The sequence below is a fragment of the Salmo salar genome, chromosome ssa16 (assembly GCF_905237065.1).
Source record: "Salmo salar chromosome ssa16, Ssal_v3.1, whole genome shotgun sequence".
NCBI classification, from domain to species: domain Eukaryota; kingdom Metazoa; phylum Chordata; class Actinopteri; order Salmoniformes; family Salmonidae; genus Salmo; species Salmo salar.
In genome coordinates, this window is record NC_059457.1 from 87336558 (window position 1) to 87360153 (window position 23596).

Here is a 23596-nt window from a genome sequence, read left to right on the forward strand (position 1 = left end):
ATACCACCTTTATATAACACCGTTTATATCACCTTTGCAGCAGCTAATAGGGATCCCTAATAAATACAAATACCTGATCTTCGCAGCACCATTCTTACACCTTCACATCATTGCACTGTGGTTCTTCAATGTTTTCCAGATTTAAAATAATAAAAAATAGTCAAATAAACATAGGCCAATGGAAACCTGTCTACTGATGCCATCTCTGGATGCTGCAATGCAAACTAGGCTCCACTGTCACAATCAAGACCCAGTGACTGTAGGTTTGGAATGTAGAAGGAGAGAGGCAGGCTGGGTTTGTCCTCACTGTTAATCTGTCAACTCTGGATAGGATCCCAGTTCTAAATAGAAGTCTGAGATCAACTTCCTGGTCCTCCCCTGTGCATGCTACACCCCCTCTCATTGTTACTGTTTGTATGAAAACATTTTGAACAATGGCTTCCTAAAATGCTGTGGTGTTTACTAACACAATAGGAAATGTTGTGGTAGATGTGGACCATCACAGGTGAGTTCACAGCTCTTTCACTCTGAACATTCATATCAATGACTCACCCTGAAATGGGCCATCAATACCAGAGTTCTACAATACTGTTTACATAATCAACTGGACGTTTCAACAGCCTGACCCTCAATATAGTCTTGGGCATATATTGAGCTCTAACAAAGGGGCGTGGAAAAGGTCTGTTGAAATGAATACTGTAGTGCTGTGAGAAAGGTAACACAAGCTTCCTCTGGTTCCATTCCCCAATAGATAGTGGGTAATTCTTGAATTGAAAGGGAAATGATTGTACACACTTACTCATTCAAGGGTTTTTCTTTATTTTTTATTATTTTCTACATTGTAGAATAATAGTGAAGACATGTAAACTATGAAATAGCACATACGTAACAATGTAGTAACCAAAAAAGTGTTAAACAAATCAAAATATATTTTATATTTGAGATTATTCCAAGTAGCCACCCTTTGCCTTGATGACAGCTTTGCCCACTCTTGGCATTCTCTCAACCAGCTTCATGAGGTAGTCACCTGTAATGCATTTCAATTAACATATGTGTGAATTTGTGGAATTTCTTTTCTTCTTAATGTGTTTGAGCCAATCAGTTGTGTTGTGACAAGGTAGGGGTGGTATATTTGGTAAAAGACCAAGTCCATATTGTGGCAAGAATTGAGCTCTATCAAAGGGGCGTGGAAAAGGTCTGTTGAAATGAATACTGTAGTGTTGTGAGAAAGGTAACACAAGCTTCCTCTGGTTCCATTCCCCAATTATTATGTTATGGTCATTGAATTGATTAGCCCACTAACCACGTGTTAAATGTGTAGTGTAGCCTACACTGTGTAGGACTATGAATTGGGCAGCTATAGGCTATTTGTTAATAGGATAATTATGTTCTGGCCCACAGACTAGCTATAAGCTCAGCAACAAACTGACTGGAGGCCAAACCTAGTTACCAATCCCCGTTGTATATTGTAAATTCAATCTCCCCCTTCACCTTCACCATCATCAACAAACAGATAATTCAAACGTGTAGACATAGTGCTAAACTTGAAGGTGAACTGAAATGTCTTGTGAACTGAAATGTTGTTGCCCACCAGTGCACTCAGAAGAGAAAACAATGATACAATGTAGTCTAACATCTCTCTCAAACAGCACAGATGTGAGATGTGTTTCACTGTAGAAGCACTGGTCCTCTTACATTTTAATTGCAGGTTGCATATTACAATATTTAAGGGCATATCAGATGGTCTGCTCTGCCCATAACAGTCACACCAAGCATAGGGTTGGTTGGTATAAGATTGAAATGGGTAAATAATGTACCCATGAAAACCCTATGAAATAGCTCCCTAATACCATCCGATGTATATATTTAATGTATTACATGAATGGTGACCACAGCCCTTCCGAAAATACATTTACATTTAAATTGTGTTTTAAATGTGATTTTTTTTCCACTGTGCTGCATGCATTCAATTTCAAATGTGTCTCCCAGTGCAGCTTTACTTCCAGACTATTATGACACATCTGTCAGTTTCTTCTATGTTCCTAGGCCTAGTACAATAAAAAACATTTATTGTTTTTTTTTCACTACCATTCCACGAAAATATCATGCTATATATTTTTCATTATACTACAATTGTACAGTTCTTCACATTGGAGTGCTGCTGCAGGCTCTTTGTCTCTCTTGACCATGTCGGGCGGGTAGGGCACAACGCACAAAGCACAAGGCGGCTCTCCACTTCCCTCCAGTAGTTATTTAACAAGCCTGATAACACATCACTCCTGACAGACACAAGCAGAAATGTAGCAGCCTGTACACCTAATCATTAGTGATCTGACATGCTGTATTGTATGGAAACTGTAGGCTACTAACAACAGCAGCTACATAGTCTAGCTTACTATGGCCCTGTCCCTCTGACCAGGGTAAACAAAGTGGTAATGTTGTGTATTGTATATACAGTATTTCACTTCAAACAGTTTATTTCATTTAATTATACACAAGAGAAAAAAGTGGTTGCCCAGCATAAATTCATGTACAAACATGTTTCATTACATTCTTGTCATTTAGCAGATGATCTTACTCAGAGCGACTTACAGGACAAATCAGGGTTAATTGGCTTGCTCAAGGGCACAATGGCAGATTTTTCACCTAGTCGGCTCGGGATTCAAACCCGCAACTTTTCAGTTACTGGGCCAACACTCTTAACCGCTAGGCTACCTGCCACCAGATCAATTAACTTCAATACAGTTATTCAAATACATTCATCATCAATTACTAAAATAATGAATCTAATATTAAAATACAATTTAATATACACAAGTAGTCGATTCATAGCCTGTTTATCATTAAACAAAAGTTGTTTAGTAATATAAAACAATCCCCCCAATGTCAAGCGGCTCAAGGAAGCAGGAGGGGTGAAGTCAGGCGCAGGAGACAAAAGTCTGTGAACACACGTTTAATAGATATCCACACTTGCCACAAACAGGTAGGGCAGGGCAACAATACAAAAGCCCAATAAACAGCCCGAACAGAGTGTAGGGACACAGCCCAAAACAGGCTGCCTCAAAGCACACAGGCAGAGGGAAAAACACCTGTCCCCCCCAGACAAACGACCTGACGAAAATGAATCACGCACAAAAAACAAACCTACACAGAAAGACTAAATAACCCCCCCCCCCACTAATGAACTAATACAAAACAGGTGCGAACCTAACCTAGACCAAACCAACAGAAAATTAAACAGAGGATCGGTGGCAGCTAGTAGGCCGCCGACGAAGACCACCGAGCGCCGCCCGGGCGAGGAGGGGCGCCACCTTCCGTCGATGTTGTGACACCCAAACTAACGCTAAAAACTGATCATCACACCATCTTTATCTGATATACACGGAGTGTACAAAACATTAGAAACACCTTCCTAATATTGAGTTGCACCCCCCTTTGTCCTCAGAACAGCCTCAATTCATCAGGCATAGACTGTCCAAGGTGTTGAGAGCGTTCCACAGGGATGCTGGTCCATGTCGACTCCAATGCTTCCTACAATTGTGTCAAGTTGGCTGGGAGTGGATCTACTCCAAATAGCTCGTTCCATCTCCTCCCACAGATGCACAATTGGATTGAGATCTGGTGACTCAGCAGGCCACTGCAGTAAGCTGAATTCACTGTCATGTTCTTGGAACCATTCCTGGACAAGCTTTGTGGCATGGGGCATAATCCTGCTGAAAAAATCTATTTGCAGATGGATACACTGCTGCCATGAAGGGATGCACCTGATTGGCAAGGATGTTTAGATATCCTGTGGTATTCAAACATTGTTCATCTTTTATCAAGGGGCCCAATGTGTGTCCTGAAAACACACCCCAACCATCACACCCCACACCTTCACCCTGACACATGGCATGGATGCATACAGTGGTGTAAAGTACTGAAGTAAAAATGATTTAAACTACTTTAGTAGTATCTGTACTTTACTATTTATATTTTTGACAACTTTTACTTTTATTTCACTACATTCCTAAAGAAAATAATGTACCGTTTACTACATACATTTTCCCTCACACCCAAAAGTACTTTTTACGATTTGAACAGGACAGAAAATGGTCCATTTCACAAATTTATCAAGATAACATCCCTGGTCATCCCTACTACCTCTGATCTGGTGGACTCACTAAACACAAATGTTTCATTTGTAAATGATGTCTGAGTGTTGGAGCGAGCCCCTGGCTATCCGTAATATAAAAAACATGACACAGTTGTACAGTCTGGTTTGCTTAATTTAAGGAATTTGAAATTATTCATACTTTTACTTTTGATTCTTAAGTATATTTACAACCAAATACTTTTAGACTTTTACTAAAGTAGTATTTTACTGGGTGACTCACCTTTACTTGCGTAATTTTCTATTAAGGTATCATTACTTTCACTCAAGTATGACAGTTAGTTACTTTTTCCACCACTGGATGCATGTACTCGTGGTTTCCTCCATACCATAGTCATCCCATCAGCGTGAAACAGCAGGAACCAGGATTCATCAGACCAGGCAATGTTTTTCAAATTCTCCAGTGTCCAGTGTTTTCATTCCTTAGCCCACTGAAACCGCAGTATCTTGTTTTCTGTTGAAAGCTAATGAGGATCCATAATAAATACACAACAACTACATCATTAAGGATCATAGCTTTCACCTGGGTTCAGCTGGTCAGTCTATATCATGGAAAGAGCAGGTGTCCTTAATGTTTTGTACACTCAGTGTAGGTTGTGTCTACTAGCTCATTCCTACAGAAAACTGCAGAGGGAAGCAGTACCACCCAGTCAACCATCAGACTCCATTGTGAGACGTGTCACAGAGGATATTCAACCCTAAGGGCAAATCCAACGTCATCTCAATATCTTCACAGTAGAAGCTAACAAAACACACCAAAACTGACCAGGTGCACACTGATCAGTGAAGTAAAGAGAGGCTAACATTCTATAACACTCCTCTGTACAGTTCTCTCACAGTGAGAAACAATAGGATTACAATAGAGTGTTCTACGCTTTATTCATTTGATCCAATTCAATGATACAATTCAATTCCTTTATGTTTACCTTGGTGTCTTTTTAACTGGCCCATTCGAGAGAAAAGCTTTCCACAGTCAGAGCAGGAGAATAGCTTCTCTCCTGTGTATATGTTCATGTTGTTTTAAGTCGTTCAGTTGAGACTCTTCCCATAGTCAAAGAAGGAGTAAAGCTTAACTTGTGTGTGTTCTCTGATGAACTTTTAACCCAGTTGATGTTGTGAAGCATTTTACACAGTGCATGTTGTCTACCAGCTCATTCCCACAGAAAACTGTAGAGGGAAGCAGTACCACCCAGTCACCCATCAGAATCCATTGTGAGACGCCTCACAGAGGATATTCAACCTTAAGGGCAAATCCAAGGTCATCTCAATATCTTTCCAGTAGAAGCTAACAAAACACACCAAAACTGACAAGGTGCATACTGATCAGTAAAGTAAAGAGAGGCTAACATTCTATAAATGCACCCTTTCCTCTGCACAGTGAGAAACAATAGGATTACAATAGAGTGTTCTACGCTTTCTTAATTTGAGACAATTCAACATTGCCAATTACTTTATGAGATTAAAATTAAGTGGAGTGTCTAATCTTAGCTGGTCTGAGAAAACTTCTCTCCTTTATGTATACATTGGTGTCTTTTTAAATGGCCCAATCTGAAGAATCTCTTCTCACAGTCAGTGCAGTGATAAGGCTTCTCTTAAGTGTGTATCCGTTGGTGTGTTTTTACATTGCCCAATCGGGAGAAACTCTTGCCACATTGAGAGCAGAAGTAAGGCTTCTCTCCTGTGTGTGTTCTCTGAAGAACTTTTAGCCCAGTTGATGTTGTGAAGCATTTTACAAAATCAGAGCAAGAGTCAGACTTCTCTCCTGTGTGTTCTTTAATTAACATTTAGCTCAGCTGTTGTTTAAAAAAAAATTCAAGTCAGATCAGGGGTAAGGCCTATTTCCTTTATGTTTACATTGGTGTCTTGTTAACTGGCCCATTTGAGAGAGATGCTTTCCACAGTCAGAGCAGGAGTACGGCTTGTCTCCTGTGTGTGTTCCCTGATGAACCTTTAGCTCAGTTGATGTTGTGAAGCATTTTACACAGTCAGAGCAGGAGTAAGGCTTCTCTCCCGTATGTACATGTTGGTGTCTTTTTAAGTGGCCCAATACAGAGAAACTCTTTCCACAGTCAGAGCAGGAGTAAGGCTTCTCTCCTGTGTGTATACGTTCATGTCGTTTTAAGTGGCACAGTAAAGAGAAACTCGTTCCACAGTCAGAGCAGGAGTAAGGCTTCTCTCCTGTGTGTATATGTCTATGTCGTTTTAAGTGGCTCAGTAGAGAGAAACTCACCACCCAGTCAGAGCAGAAGTAAGGCTTCTTTCCTGAATGGGTTCTCTGATTAACTTTTAGCCTAGATGATGTTGTGAAGCACTTTACACAATCAGAGCAGGAGTAAGGCTTCTCTCCTGTATGTGTTCTCTGATGAACTTTTAGCCCAGTTGATGTTGTGAAGCATTTTACACAGTCAGAACAGGACTAAGGCTTCTCACCTGTATGTATACGTTCATGTGCTTTCAAGTGTTCCAGTACAGAGAAACTCTTTCCACAGTCAGAGCAGGAGTAAGGCTTCTCTCCCGTGTGTGTTCTCTGGTGAACCTTTAGCTCAGTTGATGTTGTGAAGCATTTTACACAGTCAGAGCAGGAGTAAGGCTTCTCTCTATGCACTCTCTGATGAACTGTCAGAGCCTTTGATGTTGTGAAATTCTTCCTACCGTCAGTACAGGAATACCGATTCTCTATTGTGTGTATTTTTAGGTGTATTTTTAGCTTTGATAGAAATAGGAAAATCTCCTCACAATGTGGGCAGTGGTGAGACCTCTTAGCTCTGTGATCTTCCTGCTGTTGCTCTCTGGATGTAGCGAATGTCTCAACACGGTCTCCTGTGTGAACAACATCAGAAGAACCAGTCAGTTTGGTGTGATATACATGTCAATCACATGTATTTTATGTAGCCCTTATTACATCAGAAGTTGTCACAAAGTGCTTAACAAAAACCCAGCCTCAATCCCCAAAGAGTAAGCAATGCAGATGTAGAAGCAAAGTGGCCACAAAAAAACTCCATAGCAAGCAGGAACCTAGGAAGAAATGCAGAGAGGAACCAGGCTAAAAGAGGTAGCCAGTCCTCTTCTGCTGTACCAGGTGACATATTTATTCATATCAGTAGGCTGTACAAAACAACAGAGAATAAAACCTTTCTAAAAGTCGTGGAAACTGTGAGTCATATCATCTTCCACTCACTATCACAAGGGTTAGTAACCAGGCTGTATCACATGATTGGAAGTCCCATAGGGCGGCGGACAATTGGCCCAGCGTCCGGGTTTGGCAGGGGGTAGGACGTCAATGTAAATAATAATTTGTTCTTAACTTTCTTGACTAGTTAAATAAAGGTAAATATATATATTTTTTTATTCAATCATAGAACTTTAAAAACACTAGCAGTTTGTCTCCTTCACTTCTTCAGTCTACTCTCTGAACACTCCAGATAGACCAGTGAATAAAACAGATGCTAACAATACTGGTGTCAAACCATGCAAGTATCAGTAGCATGAAATGATATCTAGCTTCTCATTAAAAAAGTTCATCATGAAACAGTTCTACTGCAAATGTTCATGCACAGTGGGAAGTTGGAATGAATAACAAACTTGGATAGACAGAACCTGCTCTTACCATGAGAAACAGATTTCCCAATCTTCTCCTCCTCCTCTTCATCTTTAATGTTGACATTAAGCTCCAGTGTTTGACTGCAGTCTTCCAGCTTCACTGATACCATCTCTGGATCCTGCAGTGCAAACTGGGCTCCACTGTCACAATCAGGACCCAGTGACTGTAGGTTTGGACTCAGTGCGGAAGGAGAGTCAATGTCTTTCCAGCCTTGGCACAAACTTTTTTATACAGTTTTCCTCCTTACACATAGTAACTCCTCTTCATGTTAATGTTTCATCCCCTCTGGCATTTAGCCACCCTTATCTTATTGCCATGCACTAATTTTAGCTTGGTTTCACTTTAGGGCATAGATTCCATTTGTGGTGTAACCATAGCAACAGTAAATATTGGGCCATAGCAATATTACAATAATACACAGACATGACCACTCCCAAGACAGGTGCATGTTTAATGGTGCCTAATGACCTAGACACACATATAGAGTGCACTTATTCTGCAGACTACTCCCAATAAGAGGCAGGCTGGGTCTGTCCTCACTGTTGATGTTACCAGCCTCAGACTTAATCTGAGTCGGTCTGTAGTAATAAAGAGAAATGGACACAAAAGTTACTCTTGACAGTTCTGGCACTTTCTTTATTCTCTAAAAATATGGTTTATATTTAGGTGCAGGAGCTCCACAACACCGTTGAGCTAATATTCTATAGTAGATTTCTGAATTCACATAAATGCATAAATTACTCAAAAAAACATTTAGTACAAGGTTGCAGTATGTTTTAGGCAGCACTATGTACTATTTTCCTGAATAACCTTGTCTTCACTGTATTATTTCAATCAAAAACCAATAGTATTTCCGTTCACACCATAGTAACATTTACAGATGGACAGAAACAACTGTGTCTCTGAATATTAGTACACATGTAGAAAACTGATAATCATTACATTTAGCTTCAAAACAGTAGTGCAACCATGAAATTGTCTCTCTGCTGCACCCTCACTGCCTGCACTGAAGTCCGTTGATGCAGACCTAGTAGGAGCCGCCATTTTACACAAAACCAAAAACAACATTTTTTTTTATTTAAAAATCCTATGCAATCTCAACTCTACCTTCTATAAAAAGTTGCTTCATATATATATTAACAGAAGTCTTAACTTGTAAAACAGCAACACCATATTTCAAAAGTAGAACGTTCAGTTTGCAGTGAGGAAGGAACTACCTTGTAAACCTACCGACAGAACAAATCACCCCGGTCGTATTTCTTTACCGTTGGCGAAAAAGGCTCTGATTCCCCTGTAGTATCCACCCTTTCCTTGATTTCGGGCCTGTTGTACAAGAGGCCACAATTTTGCCTTTGCTGCCTTGTCTGCTGCAGTCAAGTCCTCACCGAATCTACATTTTCTCTCTTTCAGAAAGGCGCTTTCCTTTGCTTTCTTCCAAACTGCATCTCTCGCTGTGCGAAAAGCAAACTGGATGATGATCGACCGGATAACGATGGCATCTTGTTTCTTCCCAATATGATAAGCGACATCCACAGCCATATCCATATATCCATTGGGTAAGTCCGGTGCCACACGGTTACAGATGTCTCTTACTAAGCGCTTCACATTCTCATCCTGGTCCTCGGGGACACCATAAAGCCGTAGCCCCCACCTTCTCCGGTATCGCTCTGCTTCCGATAAGCGCTCTTGCATGTCTGCGATGGTCTTCTCCTGTGCAGAAGGACAACCATCTCTGCAGCACTCCACCATTCAGGCCTTTATGGTAGAGTCGCCAGACGGAAGCCACTCCGAAGTAAATGGTCACATCACAGTACGCTTGGAGTTTGCCAAAAGGCACCTAAAGGACTCTGACCATAAGAAACAAGATTCTCTGGTCGGATGAAACCAAGATTAAACTCTTTGGCCTGAATGCTAAGCGTCACATCTGGAGGAAACCTGGCACCATCCCTACGGTAAAGCATGGTGGTGGCAGCATCATGCTGTGGGGATGTTTTTCAGTGGCAGGGACTGGGAGACTGGTCGGGATTAAGGGAAACATGAACTGAGCAAAGTACAGAGAGATCCTTGATGAAAACCTGCTCCAGAGTGCTCAGGACCTGACTGAGGCGAAGGTTCACCTTCCAACAGGACAACGACCTTAAGCCCACAGCCAAGACAACGCAGGAGTGGCTCCGGGACAAGTCTCTGAATGTCCTTGAGTGGCCCAACCAGAGCCCGGACTTGAACCCGATTGAACATCTCTGGAGAGACATGAAAATACCTGTGCAGCGACGCTCCCCATCCAACCTGACAGAGCTTGAGAGGATCTGCAAAGAAGAATGGGAGAAACTCCACAAATACGCTTGTAGCTTCATACCTAAGAAGACTCGAGGCTGTAATCGCTGCCAAAGGGGCTCCAATAAAGTACTGAGTAAAGGGTCTGAATACTTATGTAAATGTGATTGTTTTTTTTATTGTTAATACATTTGCAAACATTTCTCTTCCTGTTTTTTGCTTTGTCATTATGGGGTATTGTGTGTCGATTGATTAGGGGAAAAAAACTATTTGATAAATTTTAGAATAAAGCTGTAACGTAACAAAATGTGGAAAAAGTCAAGGGGTCTGAAAACTTTCCGAATGCACTGTACGTCTATAATTATATTTGGGACTCTCTTGTTGTATTATTTCTATATTTCTTAATTCCTTTCTTCATATATGTGTATTGTTATCTACTAGCTAGGTAATACTGCACTGTTGGTTTGTATTGTTAGCTACTAGCTAGGTAATACTGCACTGTTGGTTTGTATTGTTAGCTACTAGCTAGGTATTACTGCACTGTTGGTTTTTATTGTTTGGTACTAGCTAGCTAATACTGCACTGTTGGTTTGTATTGTTAGCTACTAGCTAGCTACTACTGCACTGTTGGTTTGTATTGTTAGCTACTAGCTAGCTACTAATGCACTGTTGGTTTGTATTGTTAGCTACTAGCTAGGTATTACTGAACTGTTGGTTTGTATTGTTAGCTACTCGCTAGGTACTAATGCACTGTTGGTTTGTATTGTTAGCTACTAGCTAGGTACTACTGCACTGTTGGTTTGTATTGTTTGCTACAAGCTAGGTATTACTGCACTGTTAGTTTGTATTGTTAGCTACTAGCTAGGTATTACTGCACTATTGGTTTGTATTGTTAGCTACTAGATTGGAACTACTGCACTGTTGGTTTGTATTGTTAGTTACTAGATTGGTACTACTGCACAGTTGGTTTGTATGGTTAGCTACTAGATTGGTACTACTGCACTGTTGGTTTGTATTGTTAGCTACTAGATTGGTACTACTGCACTGCTGGAGCCAGGAACATAAGCATTTTGCTACACCCGTGATAACTGCAAAATATGTGTATGCTACTGTCGTGTCTTTGGCATCATTAAAAGGGAAGACTGTTATTTTATCAAATCAATTCTCTGTAATTATTATTACGTGATTAAACTAAACATGTACAGTGAGGGGAAAAAAGTATTTGATCCCCTGCTGATTTTGTACGTTTGCCCACTGACAAAGAAATGACCAGTCTATAATTTCAATGGTAGGTTTATTTGAACAGTGAGAGACAGAATAGCAGCAAAAAAATCCAGAAAAACTCATGGCAAAATTTTTATAAAATGATTTGCATTTTAATGAAGGAAATAAGTATTTGACCCCTCTGCAAAACATGACTTAGTACTTGGTGGCAAAACCCTTGTTGGCAATCACAGAGGTCAGACGTTTCTTGTAGTTGGCCACCAGGTTTGCACACATCTCAGGAGGGATTTTGTCCCACTCCTCTTTGCAGATTTTCTCCAAGTCATTAAGGTTTTGAGGCTGATGTTTGGCAACTCGAACCTTCAGCTCCCTCCACAGATTTTCTATGGGATTAAGGTCTGGAGACTGGCTAGGCCACTCCAGGACCTTAATGTGCTTCTTCTTGAGCCACTCCTTTGTTGCCTTGGCCGTGTGTTTTGGGTCATTGTCATGCTGGAATACCCATCCACGACCCATTTTCAATACCCTGGCTGAGGGAAGGAGGTTCTCACCCAAGATTTGACGGTACATGGCCCCGTCCATCGTCCCTTTGATGCGGTGAAGTTGTCCTGTCCCCTTAGCAGAAAAACACCCCCAAAGCATAATGTTTCCACCTCCATGTTTGACGGTGGGGATGGTGTTCTTGGGGTCATAGGCAGCATTCCTCCTCCTCCAAACACGGCGAGTTGAGTTGATGCCAAAGAGCTCCATTTTTGTCTCATCTGACCACAACACTTTCACCCAGTTGTCCTCTGAATCATTCAGAAGTTCATTGGAAAACTTCAGATGGGCATGTATATGTGCTTTCTTGAGCAGGGGGACCTTGCGAGCGCTGCAGGATTTCAGTCCTTCACGGCGTAGTGTGTTACCAATTGTTTTCTTGGTGACTATGGTCCCAGCTGCCTTGAGATCATTGATAAGATTGTCCCGTGTAGTTCTGGGCTGATTCCTCACCGTTCTCATGATCATTGTAACTCCACGAGGTGAGATCTTGCATGGAGCCCCAGGCCGAGGGAGAGTGACAGTTCTTTTGTGTTTCTTCCATTTGCGAATAATCACACCAACTGTTGTCACCTTCTCACCAAGCTGCATGGCGATGGTCTTGTAGCCCATTCCAGCATTGTGTAGGTCTACAATCTTGTCCCTGACATCCTTGGAGAGCTCTTTGGTCTTGGCCATGGTGGAGAGTTTGGAATCTGATTGATTGCTTCTGTGGACAGGTGTCTTTTATACAGGTAACAAGCTGAGATTAGGAGCACTCCCTTTAAGAGTGTGCTCCTAATCTCAGCTCGTTACCTGTATAAAAGACACCTGGGAGCCAGAAATCTTTCTGATTGAGAGGGGGTCAATTACTTATTTCTCTCATTAAAATGCAAATCAATTTATAACATTTTTGACATGCGTTTTCTGGATATTTTTGTTGTTATTCTGTCTCTCACTGTTCAAATAAACCTACCATTAAAATTATAGACTGATCCTTTCTTTGTCAGTGGGCAAACGTACAAAATCAGCAGGGGATCAAATACTTTTTTCCCTCACTGTAGGGAATAGAATGCCGATGCAGTAATCCATTTTATCTATCCTTAATGGTCCTGGGCATCTGGGGCATAGCTATCTAACCACTGATACCCTCTGCTCCGCAACCCGACCCTTCTGCCTGCCATCTTTCCTCAGAGCCCCTGACTCTGGCACAATGCATACACAGTGTTTCTATGACTGTCATTCTGTTCTGACATAAAAATATTAACACAGCTAAAAGGAAAAGTGGCTAACCATAGTCCCCAGGCTAACCATAGTCCCCAGGCTAACTATAGTCCTAAGTAGGGGTGTGCCCACATGGCCATACTTGTATTCTAAATCATATCCATAAATTGACAGTTGATAGTCGGATTGGATGATACTCGTAATCTGAAATAAACTGAATTGTTTTAATATAGCTAAATAGATTTTGGAAAAATACCTTCCCTGCACGTTCTCACTTAAAAAAAAACTGCAGATTAGGAGCAGCATGCGGCGGGTTGCGTGTATGTACAGTTGAAGTCTGAAGTTTACATACACCTTACATACAGCCAAAAACATTTAAACTTGCTGGCATGCATCCCAATTTTTTATTTTTTTTGCCCCACCAAGATTTACATGCTAAAATCACCACTGTAGCCAAGACTTAATCAATATTTTGTTTTGTCTCATTTATTGATATGGATATAGCCTCTATGAGATGGGGTTGTGAAACGCAAATTACTATAACAAGCCTACATACAGAGTGGAATTCGCACTCAAACAATCAAAATGCCTAATATAAGTCCGTGCTCCCAAATAGTAGAAATAGTGTGATTCATAAGGTTACATGATTCATTAGCCCCACATGGCTATAAAAATAAATTATGCAATTATATGGCCATTAAATAACACACAACACCATGGCATATTTAGATAGTGGAATAGGCCTAGCCTAAATCATATTTACTTTCTGTTTTGCAGCTCAGGCGGTTTTTCTAGACAATGCTCTACTGTGTCTTTATTATATAATTCTCACAGAAGTCATTTGCTGAAGGCCCAAGCCTATACTACGCCATCGACTGGTACAATGCCGTTCTAAAACAAGATCTAGACTTTTATTTTGGAAATGAAACCGGAAGCTGCAAAACAACTCTAATGTCTGGGCAGAGTTGCTTGATTGACTAGCTACATTCGGCTTTGCAGATGCCACATTCCAGACAGACGTTTGTACATAGAAAAAAGATCTGTAATCGAGTAAAGGGAGACGTAAAGTAAACATTTAAGTGTAAATGTTCATTCATGGTCGTAACATAGGACGTTTACCGATTTCCTTTTTACGGTTACGTTACATGTTTCACGCACGGCTTTTTTTACGATCCTATGTCCCAGAGGAGGAGGAGTCGGTGGCACCAACCCCCTTCTCATGTAATGGGGTAGGGCCATCCCAAGGATCCCGGAACGTACGGACGGTGTTAGTGGGGGAACAGGAAGTTCCGGACAGAAGCACACCATTCTTCAGACTAAAGAAAGCGTGCAGTCAAGAAGATAACCATTGTGTCCGTTTCTATTTATTACTACAGGTATGTAATAGAATGTTTAAACTTTATAATATCGAAAGAACATGTCATACCATGCTAGGTAACAAATCTATTAAGGTAATATCACGTTTGGTTAAGGTTTGATGTGTAATTTTTTGTGTCAAACAGAATGAAGAACGTGATAACTACTTGACAAGTTACATAACTAGAGACTTGGTTTGTCTGAGAGGATGTACATACTTTTGTCAAGGTAATTTCATAAAGAATACATTTATTTGATATTTCTGAGTTCGTTTTGCATTATTGGTTTTGTGTAAAATTCACGAGTGGAAACAATGGCGGCGCCCACTCGGTCTGCGTAAACGGATTTCAGGCAGTGCGGGTGCAGCAGAGAGAGACAATTTGACGGTTGCACTACTGTTTTGAAGCTGAAAGTAATTATCCGTTTTCGACATGTGTAGTAATATTCAGATACATTCAGTTGTTTCAATCTTTATAAATGTTAGTATTTACATTTACGTCATTTAGCTCTATATCTTTTTTGGGGGGGATTAGAAGGATTACTTAATCCTATCCCAGGTATTCCTTAAAGAGGTGGGGTTTCAGGTGTCTCCGGAAGGTGGTGATGGACTCCGCTGTCCTGGCGTCGTGAGGGAGCTTGTTCCACCATTGGGGTGCCAGAGCAGCGAACAGTTTTGACTGGGCTGAGCGGGAACTGTGCTTCCGCAGAGGTAGGGAGGCGAGCAGGCCAGAAGTGGATGAACGCAGTGCCCTTCTTTGGGTGTAGGGCCTGATCAGAGCCTGAAGGTACGGAGGTGCCGTTCCCCTCACAGCTCCGTAGGCAAGCACCATGGTCTTGTAGCAGATGCGAGCTTCAACTGGAAGCCAGTGGAGTGTGCGGAGGAGCGGGGTGATGTGAGAGAACTTGGGAAGGTTGAACACCAGACGGGCTGGGGCGTTCTGGATGAGTTGTAGGGGTTTAATGGCACAGGCAGGGAGCCCCGCCAACAGCGAGTTGCAGTAATCCAGACGGGAGATGACAAGTGCCTGGATTAGGACCTGCGCCGCTTCCTGTGTGAGGCAGGGTCGTACTCTGCGAATGTTGTGGAGCATGAGCCTACAGGGTCGGGTCACCACCTTGATGTTAGCGGAGAACGACAAGGTGTTGTCTAGGGTCACGCCAAGGCTCTTAGCACTCTGGGAGGAGGACACAATGGAGTTGTCAACCGTGATGGCGAGATCATGGAATTGGCAGTCCTTCCCCGGGAGTATAGTATGGTGTGAACGGAAATGCTATTGGTTTTGTAACAATATTTTGAAGACAAGGTTATTCAGGAAAATAGTACATAATACAAACAAGCTGCAACCTTGTAATACATGTTTTTTGTCATTTATGCATGTATGTAAATTCAGTATATCTACTATAGATTAAGTGCACTTAAGTTGCATTGCCTAATTTAAAGCATGTACTTTGTGTCTAATGTGAATTAATTAATGTTTTGTTGCCAATGCTTAGCTACCAGATCTATTGAAATGAGAACAGTGCTTGACTTGGACAGGAGCTCACTGGAGCTGAGAACCGTCACCTCAAATGTCTACTGTTTGAGCTCATGTTCCTCTTATAGAATATTAGCTCAACAGTATTGTGGAGCTCCTGCACATAAATATAAACAGTACTGGCACCTATTTCAAGTCAAAACAAGTCAAACACTGACTTGGATAATTGAACAAGAAGAAATATAATATATTTTTAGAAAATAAAGAAAATGCCAGAACTTTCAAGACTAACTTTTGTGTCTGTTTCTCTTTAATACTACTGCCCAACTAGAATTAAGTCTGAGGCCGGTAACATCAACAGTGAGGACAAACCCAACCTGCCTCTCTCCTTCCACACTGAGTCCAAACCTACAGTCACTGGGTCCTGATTGTGACAGTGGAGCCCAGTTTGTACTGCAGGATCCAGAGATGGCATCAGTGAAGCTTGAAGACTGCAGTCAAACACTGGAGCTGAATGTCATCATTAAAGATGAAGAGGAGGAGGAGAAGATAGAACCTGCTCTTACCATGAGAAACAGATGTCCCTATCTAAGTTTGTTATTCGTTCCAACTACCCACTGTGAATGAAAGTTGCAGTAGAACTGTTTCAATGAGAAAGTAATGTTATTTCATGCTACTGAGACTTGCATGGTTTGACACCAGTATTGTTCTATGAAATGAGTCTGTCATTATTAACCCTTGTGATAGTGAGTGGATGATGTACAGAGCATTCAGAAAGTATTCAGATCCCTTGACTTTTTCCATATAATGTTACGTTACAGCCTTGTTCTAAAATGGATAAAAAATATAAATAATCCTCATGACAAAGCGAAAACATTTGCTTCCTGTTTCCATTGATCATCCTTGAGATGTTTATATAACTTGGAGTTCATCTGTGGTAAATTCAATGAATTGGACATGATTTGGAAAGGCAAACACCTGTCTATGTAAGGTCCCACAGTTGACAGTGCATGTGAGTGCAAAAACCAAGCCATGAGGTCGAAGGAATTGTCTGTAGAGCTCTGTGACAGGATTGTGTCAAGGCACAGATCTGGGGAAGGGTACCAAAACATTTCTGCAGCTTTGAAGGTCCCCAAGAACACAGTGTCCTCTCCAACATTCTCTAATGGAAGAAGTTTGGAACTACCAAGACTCTTCCAATAGCTGGCCGGCCAGCCAAACTGAACAAGCTGGGGAGAAGGGCCTTAGTCAGGGAGGTGACCAAGAACCTGATGGTCACTCTGACAAAGTTCCTCTGCGGAGATGGGAGAACCTTCCAGAAGGACAACCATCTCTGCATTACTCCACCAATTAGGCCTTTATGGTAGTGGCCAGACGGAAGCCACCCCTCAGTAAAAGGCATGTGAAAGCCCACTTGGAGTTTGCCAAAAGGCACCTAAAGGACTCTGACAATGACAAACAAGATTCTCTGGTTGGATGAAATCAAGATTGAACTCTTTGGCCTGAATGCCAAGCGTGATGTCTGGGGGAAACCTGGCACTATCCCTACGGGGAGGTATGGTGGTGGCAGCATCATGCTGTGGGGATGTTTTTCAGTGGCAGGGCCTTGAAGACTAGTCAGGATCGAGCCGAAAGATGAACAGAGAAAGCACAGAGAGATCCTTGATGAAAACCGGCTCCAGAGTGCTCAGGACCTCCGACTGGGGCGGAGGTTCACAAATCCAACAGGACAATGACACTAAGCACACAGGCAAGACAACGCAGGAGTGGCTTCAGGACAATTCTCAATGTCCTTGAGTGGCCCAACCAGAGCCCGGACTTGAACCCGATCTAACATCTCTGGAGAGTCCTGAAAATAGCTGTGCAGCGACGCTCCCATCCAACCTGACAGAGCTTGAGAGGATCTGCAGAGTAGAATGGGAGAAACTCCCCAAATACAGGTGTGCCAAGTTTGTAGCGTCATACCCAAGAAGACTCAAGGCTGTAATCGCTTCCAAAGTTGCTTCAATAAAGTACTGAGTAAAGGGTCTGAATACTTATGTAAATGTAATATTTCAGTTGTTTTTTTAATTTGCAAACATGAAAAAATACTGTTTTACTCTGTCATTATGGGGTATTGTGTGTAGCTTGATGAGGGAGAAAAAACATTTGAATCATTTTAGAAAAACCTTGTAATGCAACAAAATGTGGAAAAAGTCAAGGGATCTGAATACTTTCCGAATACACTGTTACCCGGTGCAGCCAGTAGACGACTTAGATAATTAAACAGGAAGAAATATAATATACACTGCTCAAAAAAATAAAGGGAACACTTAAACAACACATTATGGATCTGAATGAAATAAATAATCTTATTAAATACTTTTTTCTTTACATAGTTGAATGTGCTGACAACAAAATCACACAAAAATAATCAATGGAAATCCAATTTATCAACCCATGGAGGTCTGGATTTGGAGTCACACTCAAAATTAAAGTGGAAAACCACACTACAGGCTGATCCAACTTTGATGTAATGTCATTAAAACAAGTCAAAATGAGGCTCAGTAGTGTGTGTGGCCTCCACGTGCCTGTATGACCTCCCTACAACACCTGGGCATGCTCCTGATGAGGTGGCGGATGGTCTCCTGAGGGATCTCCTCCCAGACCTGGACTAAAGCATCCGCCAACTGCTGGACAGTCTGTGGTGCAACGTGGCGTTGGTGGATGGAGCGAGACATGATGTCCCAGATGTGCTCAATTGGATTCAGGTCTGGGGAACGGGCGGGCCAGTCCATAGCATCAATGCCTTCCTCTTGCAGGAACTGCTGACACACTCCAGCCACATGAGGTCTAGCATTGTCTTGCATTAGGAGGAACCCAGGGCCAACCGCACCAGCATATGGTCTCACAAGGGGTCTGAGGATCTCATCTCGGTACCTAATGGCAGTCAGGCTACCTCTTGCGAGCACATGGAGGGCTGTGCGGCCCCCCAAAGAAATGCCACACCATGACTGACCCACCGCCAAACCGGTCATGCTGGAGGATGTTGCAGGCAGCAGAACGTTCTCCACGGCGTCTCCAGACTCTGTCACGTCTGTCACGTGCTCAGTGTGAACCTGCTTTCATCTGTGAAGAGCACAGGGCGCCAGTGGCGAATTTGCCAATCTTGGTGTTCTCTGGCAAATGCCAAACGTCCTGCACGGTGTTGGACTGTAAGCACAACCCCCACCTGTGGATGTCGGGCCCTCATACCACCCTCATGGAGTCTGTTTCTGACCGTTTGAGCAGACACATGCACATTTGTGGCCTGCTGGAGGTCATTTTGCAGGGCTCTGGCAGTGCTCCTCCTTGCACAAAGGCGGAGGTAGCGGTCCTGCTGCTGGGTTGTTGCCCTCCTCCCACCACGTCTCCTGATGTACTGGCCTGTCTCCTGGTAGCGCCTCCATGCTCTGGACACTACGCTGACAGACACAGCAAACCTTCTTGCCACAGCTCGCATTGATGTGCCATCCTGGATGAGCTACACTACCTGAGCCACTTGTGTGGGTTGTAGACTCCGTCTCATGCTACCACTAGAGTGAAAGCACCGCCAGCATTCAAAAGTGACCAAAACATCAGCCAGGAAGCATAGGAACTGAGAAGTGGTCTGTGGTCTCCACCTGCAGAACCACTCCTTTATTGGGGGTGTCTTGCTTATTGCCTATAATTTCCACCTGTTGTCTATTCCATTTGCACAACAGCATGTGAAATGTATTGTCAATCAGTGTTGCTTCCTAAGTGGACAGTTTGATTTCACAGAAGTGTGATTGACTTGGAGTTACATTGTGTTGTTTAAGTGTTCCCTTTATTTTTTTGAGCAGTATATTTTTAGAGAATAAAGAAAGTGCCAGAACTGTCAAGACAATAACTTTGTGTCCGTTTCTCTTTATTACTACATCAACAGTGAAGACAAACCCAGCCTGCCTCTCTCCTTCCACACTGAGTCCAAACCTACAGTCACTGGGTCCTGATTGTGACAGTGGAGCCCAGTTTGCACTGCAGGATTCAGAGATGGCATCAGTGAAGCTGGAAGACTGCAGTCAAACACTGGAGCTGAATGTCAACATTAAAGATGAAGAGGAGGAGGAGATTGGGAAATCTGTTTCTCATGGTAAGCACAAGTTCTTTCTAAGTTTGTTGTTCATCCCAACTTCCTTCTGTGCATGAAAAGTTGCTGTAGAATGAGTCTGTGTAGTGACTAACCCTTGTGATGGTGGTGGAGGATGAAATGGCTCATAAGTTTAACTCCTTTTGTACCTTTTTAGTTTTTGACTCGTACCCCCTTTTAGAATAGTTGTATTCTCTTTTTGTGTTGTACAGCCTACTGATATGGATACATGTCACCAATTACAGTAGGAAGAGGACTGGCCATCCCCTTGAGCCTGGTTACTCTCTACGTTTCTTCCTAGGTTCCTGCTTTCTAGGGAGATTTTCCTAGCCACTGTGCTTCTACATCTACATTGCTTACTCTTTGGTGTTTTAGGCTGGGTTTCTGAAAAGCACTTTGTGACAACTGCTGATGTAAAAAGGGCTTCATAAAATACATTTGATTGACATGTGTATCACACCAACTGACTGGTTCTTCTGATGTTCTTCACACAGGAGACCGTGTTGAGACATTCTCTACATCCAGAGAGCAGCAGGAAGATCACAGAGCTAAGAGGTTTCACCATTGCCCACATTGTGAGGAGATTTTGCCATTTCTATCAAAGCTAAAAATACACCTAAAAATACACACAGGAAAGAATCTGTATTCCTGCACTGACTGTGGGAAGAGTTTCACAACATCAACTAAGCTAAAAGTTCATCAGAGAACGCACACAAGAGAGAAGCCTTACTCCTGCTCTGACTGTGGGAAGAGTTTCTCCCGATTGGATAACTTAAACACACATGAACGTATACATACAGGAGAGAAGCCTTACTACTGCTCTGACTGTGGAAAATGCTTTAAAACAACTGCTGAGCTAAAACTTCACCAGAGAACACACACAGGGGAGAAGCCTTACTTATGCTCTGACTGTGGGGTGAGTTTCTCTCGACTGGGCCACTTAAAAATACATGAACGTATGCATACAGGAGAGAAACCTTACCCCTGCTTTAATTGTATAAAATGCTTCACAACATCAACTGATCTAAAAGTTCATCAGAGAACACATACAGGAGAGAAGCCTTACTTATGCTCTGACTGTGGGTTGAGTTTCTCTCGACTGGACCACATAAAACTACATGAACGTGTACATACAGGAGAGAAGCCGTACATCTGCTCTGACTGTGGAAAATGTTTTAAAACAACAGCTGAGCTAAAAGGTCATCAGAGAACACACACAGGAGAGAAACCTTACTCCTGCTCTTACTGTGGAAAGAGTTTCTCTCAACTGGGCCAATTAAAAATACATGAACGTAAACATACAGGACAGAAGCCTTACTCCTGCTTTTATTGTGTAAAATGCTTCACAACATCAACTGAGCTAAAAGTTCATCAGAGAACACACACAGGAGAGAAGCCTTACTCCTGCTCTGACTGTAGGAAGAGTTTCTCTCAACCGAGCCACTTAAAAAGACACCGAGGTATACATAAAGGGGAGAAGCCTTCCTTCTACTCTGACGATGGAAAATGTTTTAAATCATCAGCGGAGCTAAAAGGTAATCAGAGATCACACACAGGAGAGAAACCTTACTTCTGCTCTTACTGCAGCAAGAGTTTCTCCCGATTGGGTAATGTTAAAATACACCAACGGATACACACTGGAGAAAAGCCTTATCACTGCACTGACTGTGAGAAGAGATTCTCTCAACAGAGCAATTTAAAAAGACACCAAAGTATACATAAAGGAGAGAAGCCTCATCAGTTCTCTCAGACCAGCTAAGATTAGACACTCCACTTAATTATCATAAAATAATTGGCAATGTTGAATTGGATCAAATGAAGAAAGCATAGAACACTATTGAAATCCTATTGTTTCTCACTGTGAGAGAACTGTGCAGAGGGAAGGGAGTGTTTATAGAATGTTAGCCTCTCTTTAATTTAGTGATCAGTGTGCACCTGGTCAGTTTTGGTGTGTTTTGTTAGCTTCTACTGTAAAGATATTGAGCTGACCTTGGATTTGCCCTTAGGGTTGAATATCCTCTGTGAGGCGTCTCACTATGGAGTCTGATGGTTGACTGGGTGGTACTGCTTCCCTCTGCAGTTTTCTGTAGGAATGAGCTAGTAGACACATCATGCACTGAGTGTACAAAACATTAAGGACACCTGTTCTTTCCATGACAGACTGACCAGGTAAACCCAGGTGAAAGATATCATCCTTGATGCTATTTATTTATTATGGATCCCCATTAGCTTTCAGCAGAAAACAAGAAGTGGTGGGCTAGGGAATGAAAACACTGGACACTGTAGAATTTGAACAACATTGCCTGGTCTGATGAATCCCTGATCCTGCTGTTTCATGCTGATGGGAGGACTAGGGTATGGAAAAAAACATGAGTACATGCATTCATGCTGTGTGTCAGCATTGCAGGCTGATGGTGGTTGTGTGATGGTTTGTTTTCATGGCACACATTGGGCATTTCATGCCAAATAATGTCCGCCGGCCAAATAGTGTCCCCCTCTATGTCACAATGGGATTAGATAAACTATTAGCGTTCGTTGCTATACCAATGGTGTGATGACCTAATGATTAGAATTTTGGAGATCATTACAGCCTAAATGACGTTCTTTTCATCATCGCTATGCAAACAAGGCTGATTTCCCCGACAATTTCGCTGTTTAAAAGTTTTGTTTAGCTAATAAAATACAAACATGAATTGGTACTACTTTTTGGTACCTTGTTAACATTACAACATGAAATCCATGTCTTAAATGTTGCTACATTTCGGAAATGGCAAAGAACACATGTAATCTGCTTGACACATTAAAGTGTCTTAACTTATAGATCACGAAGTCAGCTAATATCCATTTGATTCATAAACGGGCTTGTCTGGCTGTCCTGTTTTATTTTAACTGTTATTTTAACCTAGCCCTTGTGGTTGAATATATGTATGTATCTATTGTAGGTCCTAGCATACAACAATGAATAATGTGTAGCAAATAAATACCATCAAAGGACACCTGGCAATATTTAAGATTGTAATATATAAACTCTGATTGTTTTTTGGTACAGTTGTCATTCATTTATTTTCACTGATTATTTTTTGTACACACATGGCAAACAGAAATACTTAATTCTGGTGTGTGGAATAAAGAGGTGGGTGCTGTGTGGTTGGGAGGTTCTGCCTGTCACTTGTTCTCAACAGGCAGTCTTGGAAGGGGGATTTGAAGAGGGACACTGCGAAGTCCAGGCACTGCTGCTCTCTTTGTTCTGAGTGTTTGCAGTGCTGGTGGTTTTCAGTTCATCTGTGTATCTCACATATTATATGCCCAGTATGATATGGCTCGCAAACTTTATTAGCAGATAATGACAACATGACAATAACAGTAGCTTTAAATTATGTAATGAGATGGAGGAGGGGATGAGATGAGTGGGCAGATTGTTGGGAAATCAGAAGTCACTAGATGCAGAATTTCATCTGGAGGGAGAGGAGAGAAAGAGTTAAAAAATGAGGAAGGAGGCAGAAGCAAGAGATGCTTGATCAGGTGCTGTGGCTAATTCTTCCTGTCACTTGTCCTCGACAGGCAGCCAGTCTCAGTCAGGGGTTCAATACCAGGGGCCTGGTTTAGTTGGAAGCCCTCTCACCAGGCCGAGAGAAGGATAA

At 42.1% G+C, this 23596-nt stretch overlaps 1 protein-coding gene across 1 annotated transcript; it reads left to right on the forward strand.

The window, feature by feature from the left end:
* Positions 1–13968: 13968 nt before the first annotated feature.
* LOC106573406 (zinc finger protein 883) lies at positions 13969–23001 on the forward strand. The gene is made up of 5 exons (XM_014148426.2): positions 13969–14371; positions 14498–14579; positions 16158–16418; positions 19752–19958; positions 20450–23001. The coding sequence occupies exons 1-5, from the start codon at positions 14081–14083 to the stop codon at positions 21712–21714; spliced, it is 2106 nt and encodes a 701-aa protein (XP_014003901.2). The 5' UTR covers positions 13969–14080; the 3' UTR covers positions 21715–23001.
* Positions 23002–23596: the final 595 nt, after the last annotated feature.

What these genes read in the sequence shown, in the direction of transcription:
- LOC106573406 (XM_014148426.2), top strand. Translation starts at nt 14,081, where the DNA reads ATGTTCATTCATGGTCGTAACATAGGACGTTTACCGATTTCCTTTTTA. An exon ending in GTTTCTATTTATTACTACAG is followed by an intron (nt 14,372 to 14,497) that starts GTATGTAATAGA and finishes TGTGTCAAACAG; the next exon opens with AATGAAGAACGTGATAACTA. An exon ending in TGGGAAATCTGTTTCTCATG is followed by an intron (nt 19,959 to 20,449) that starts GTAAGCACAAGT and finishes TTCTTCACACAG; the next exon opens with GAGACCGTGTTGAGACATTC.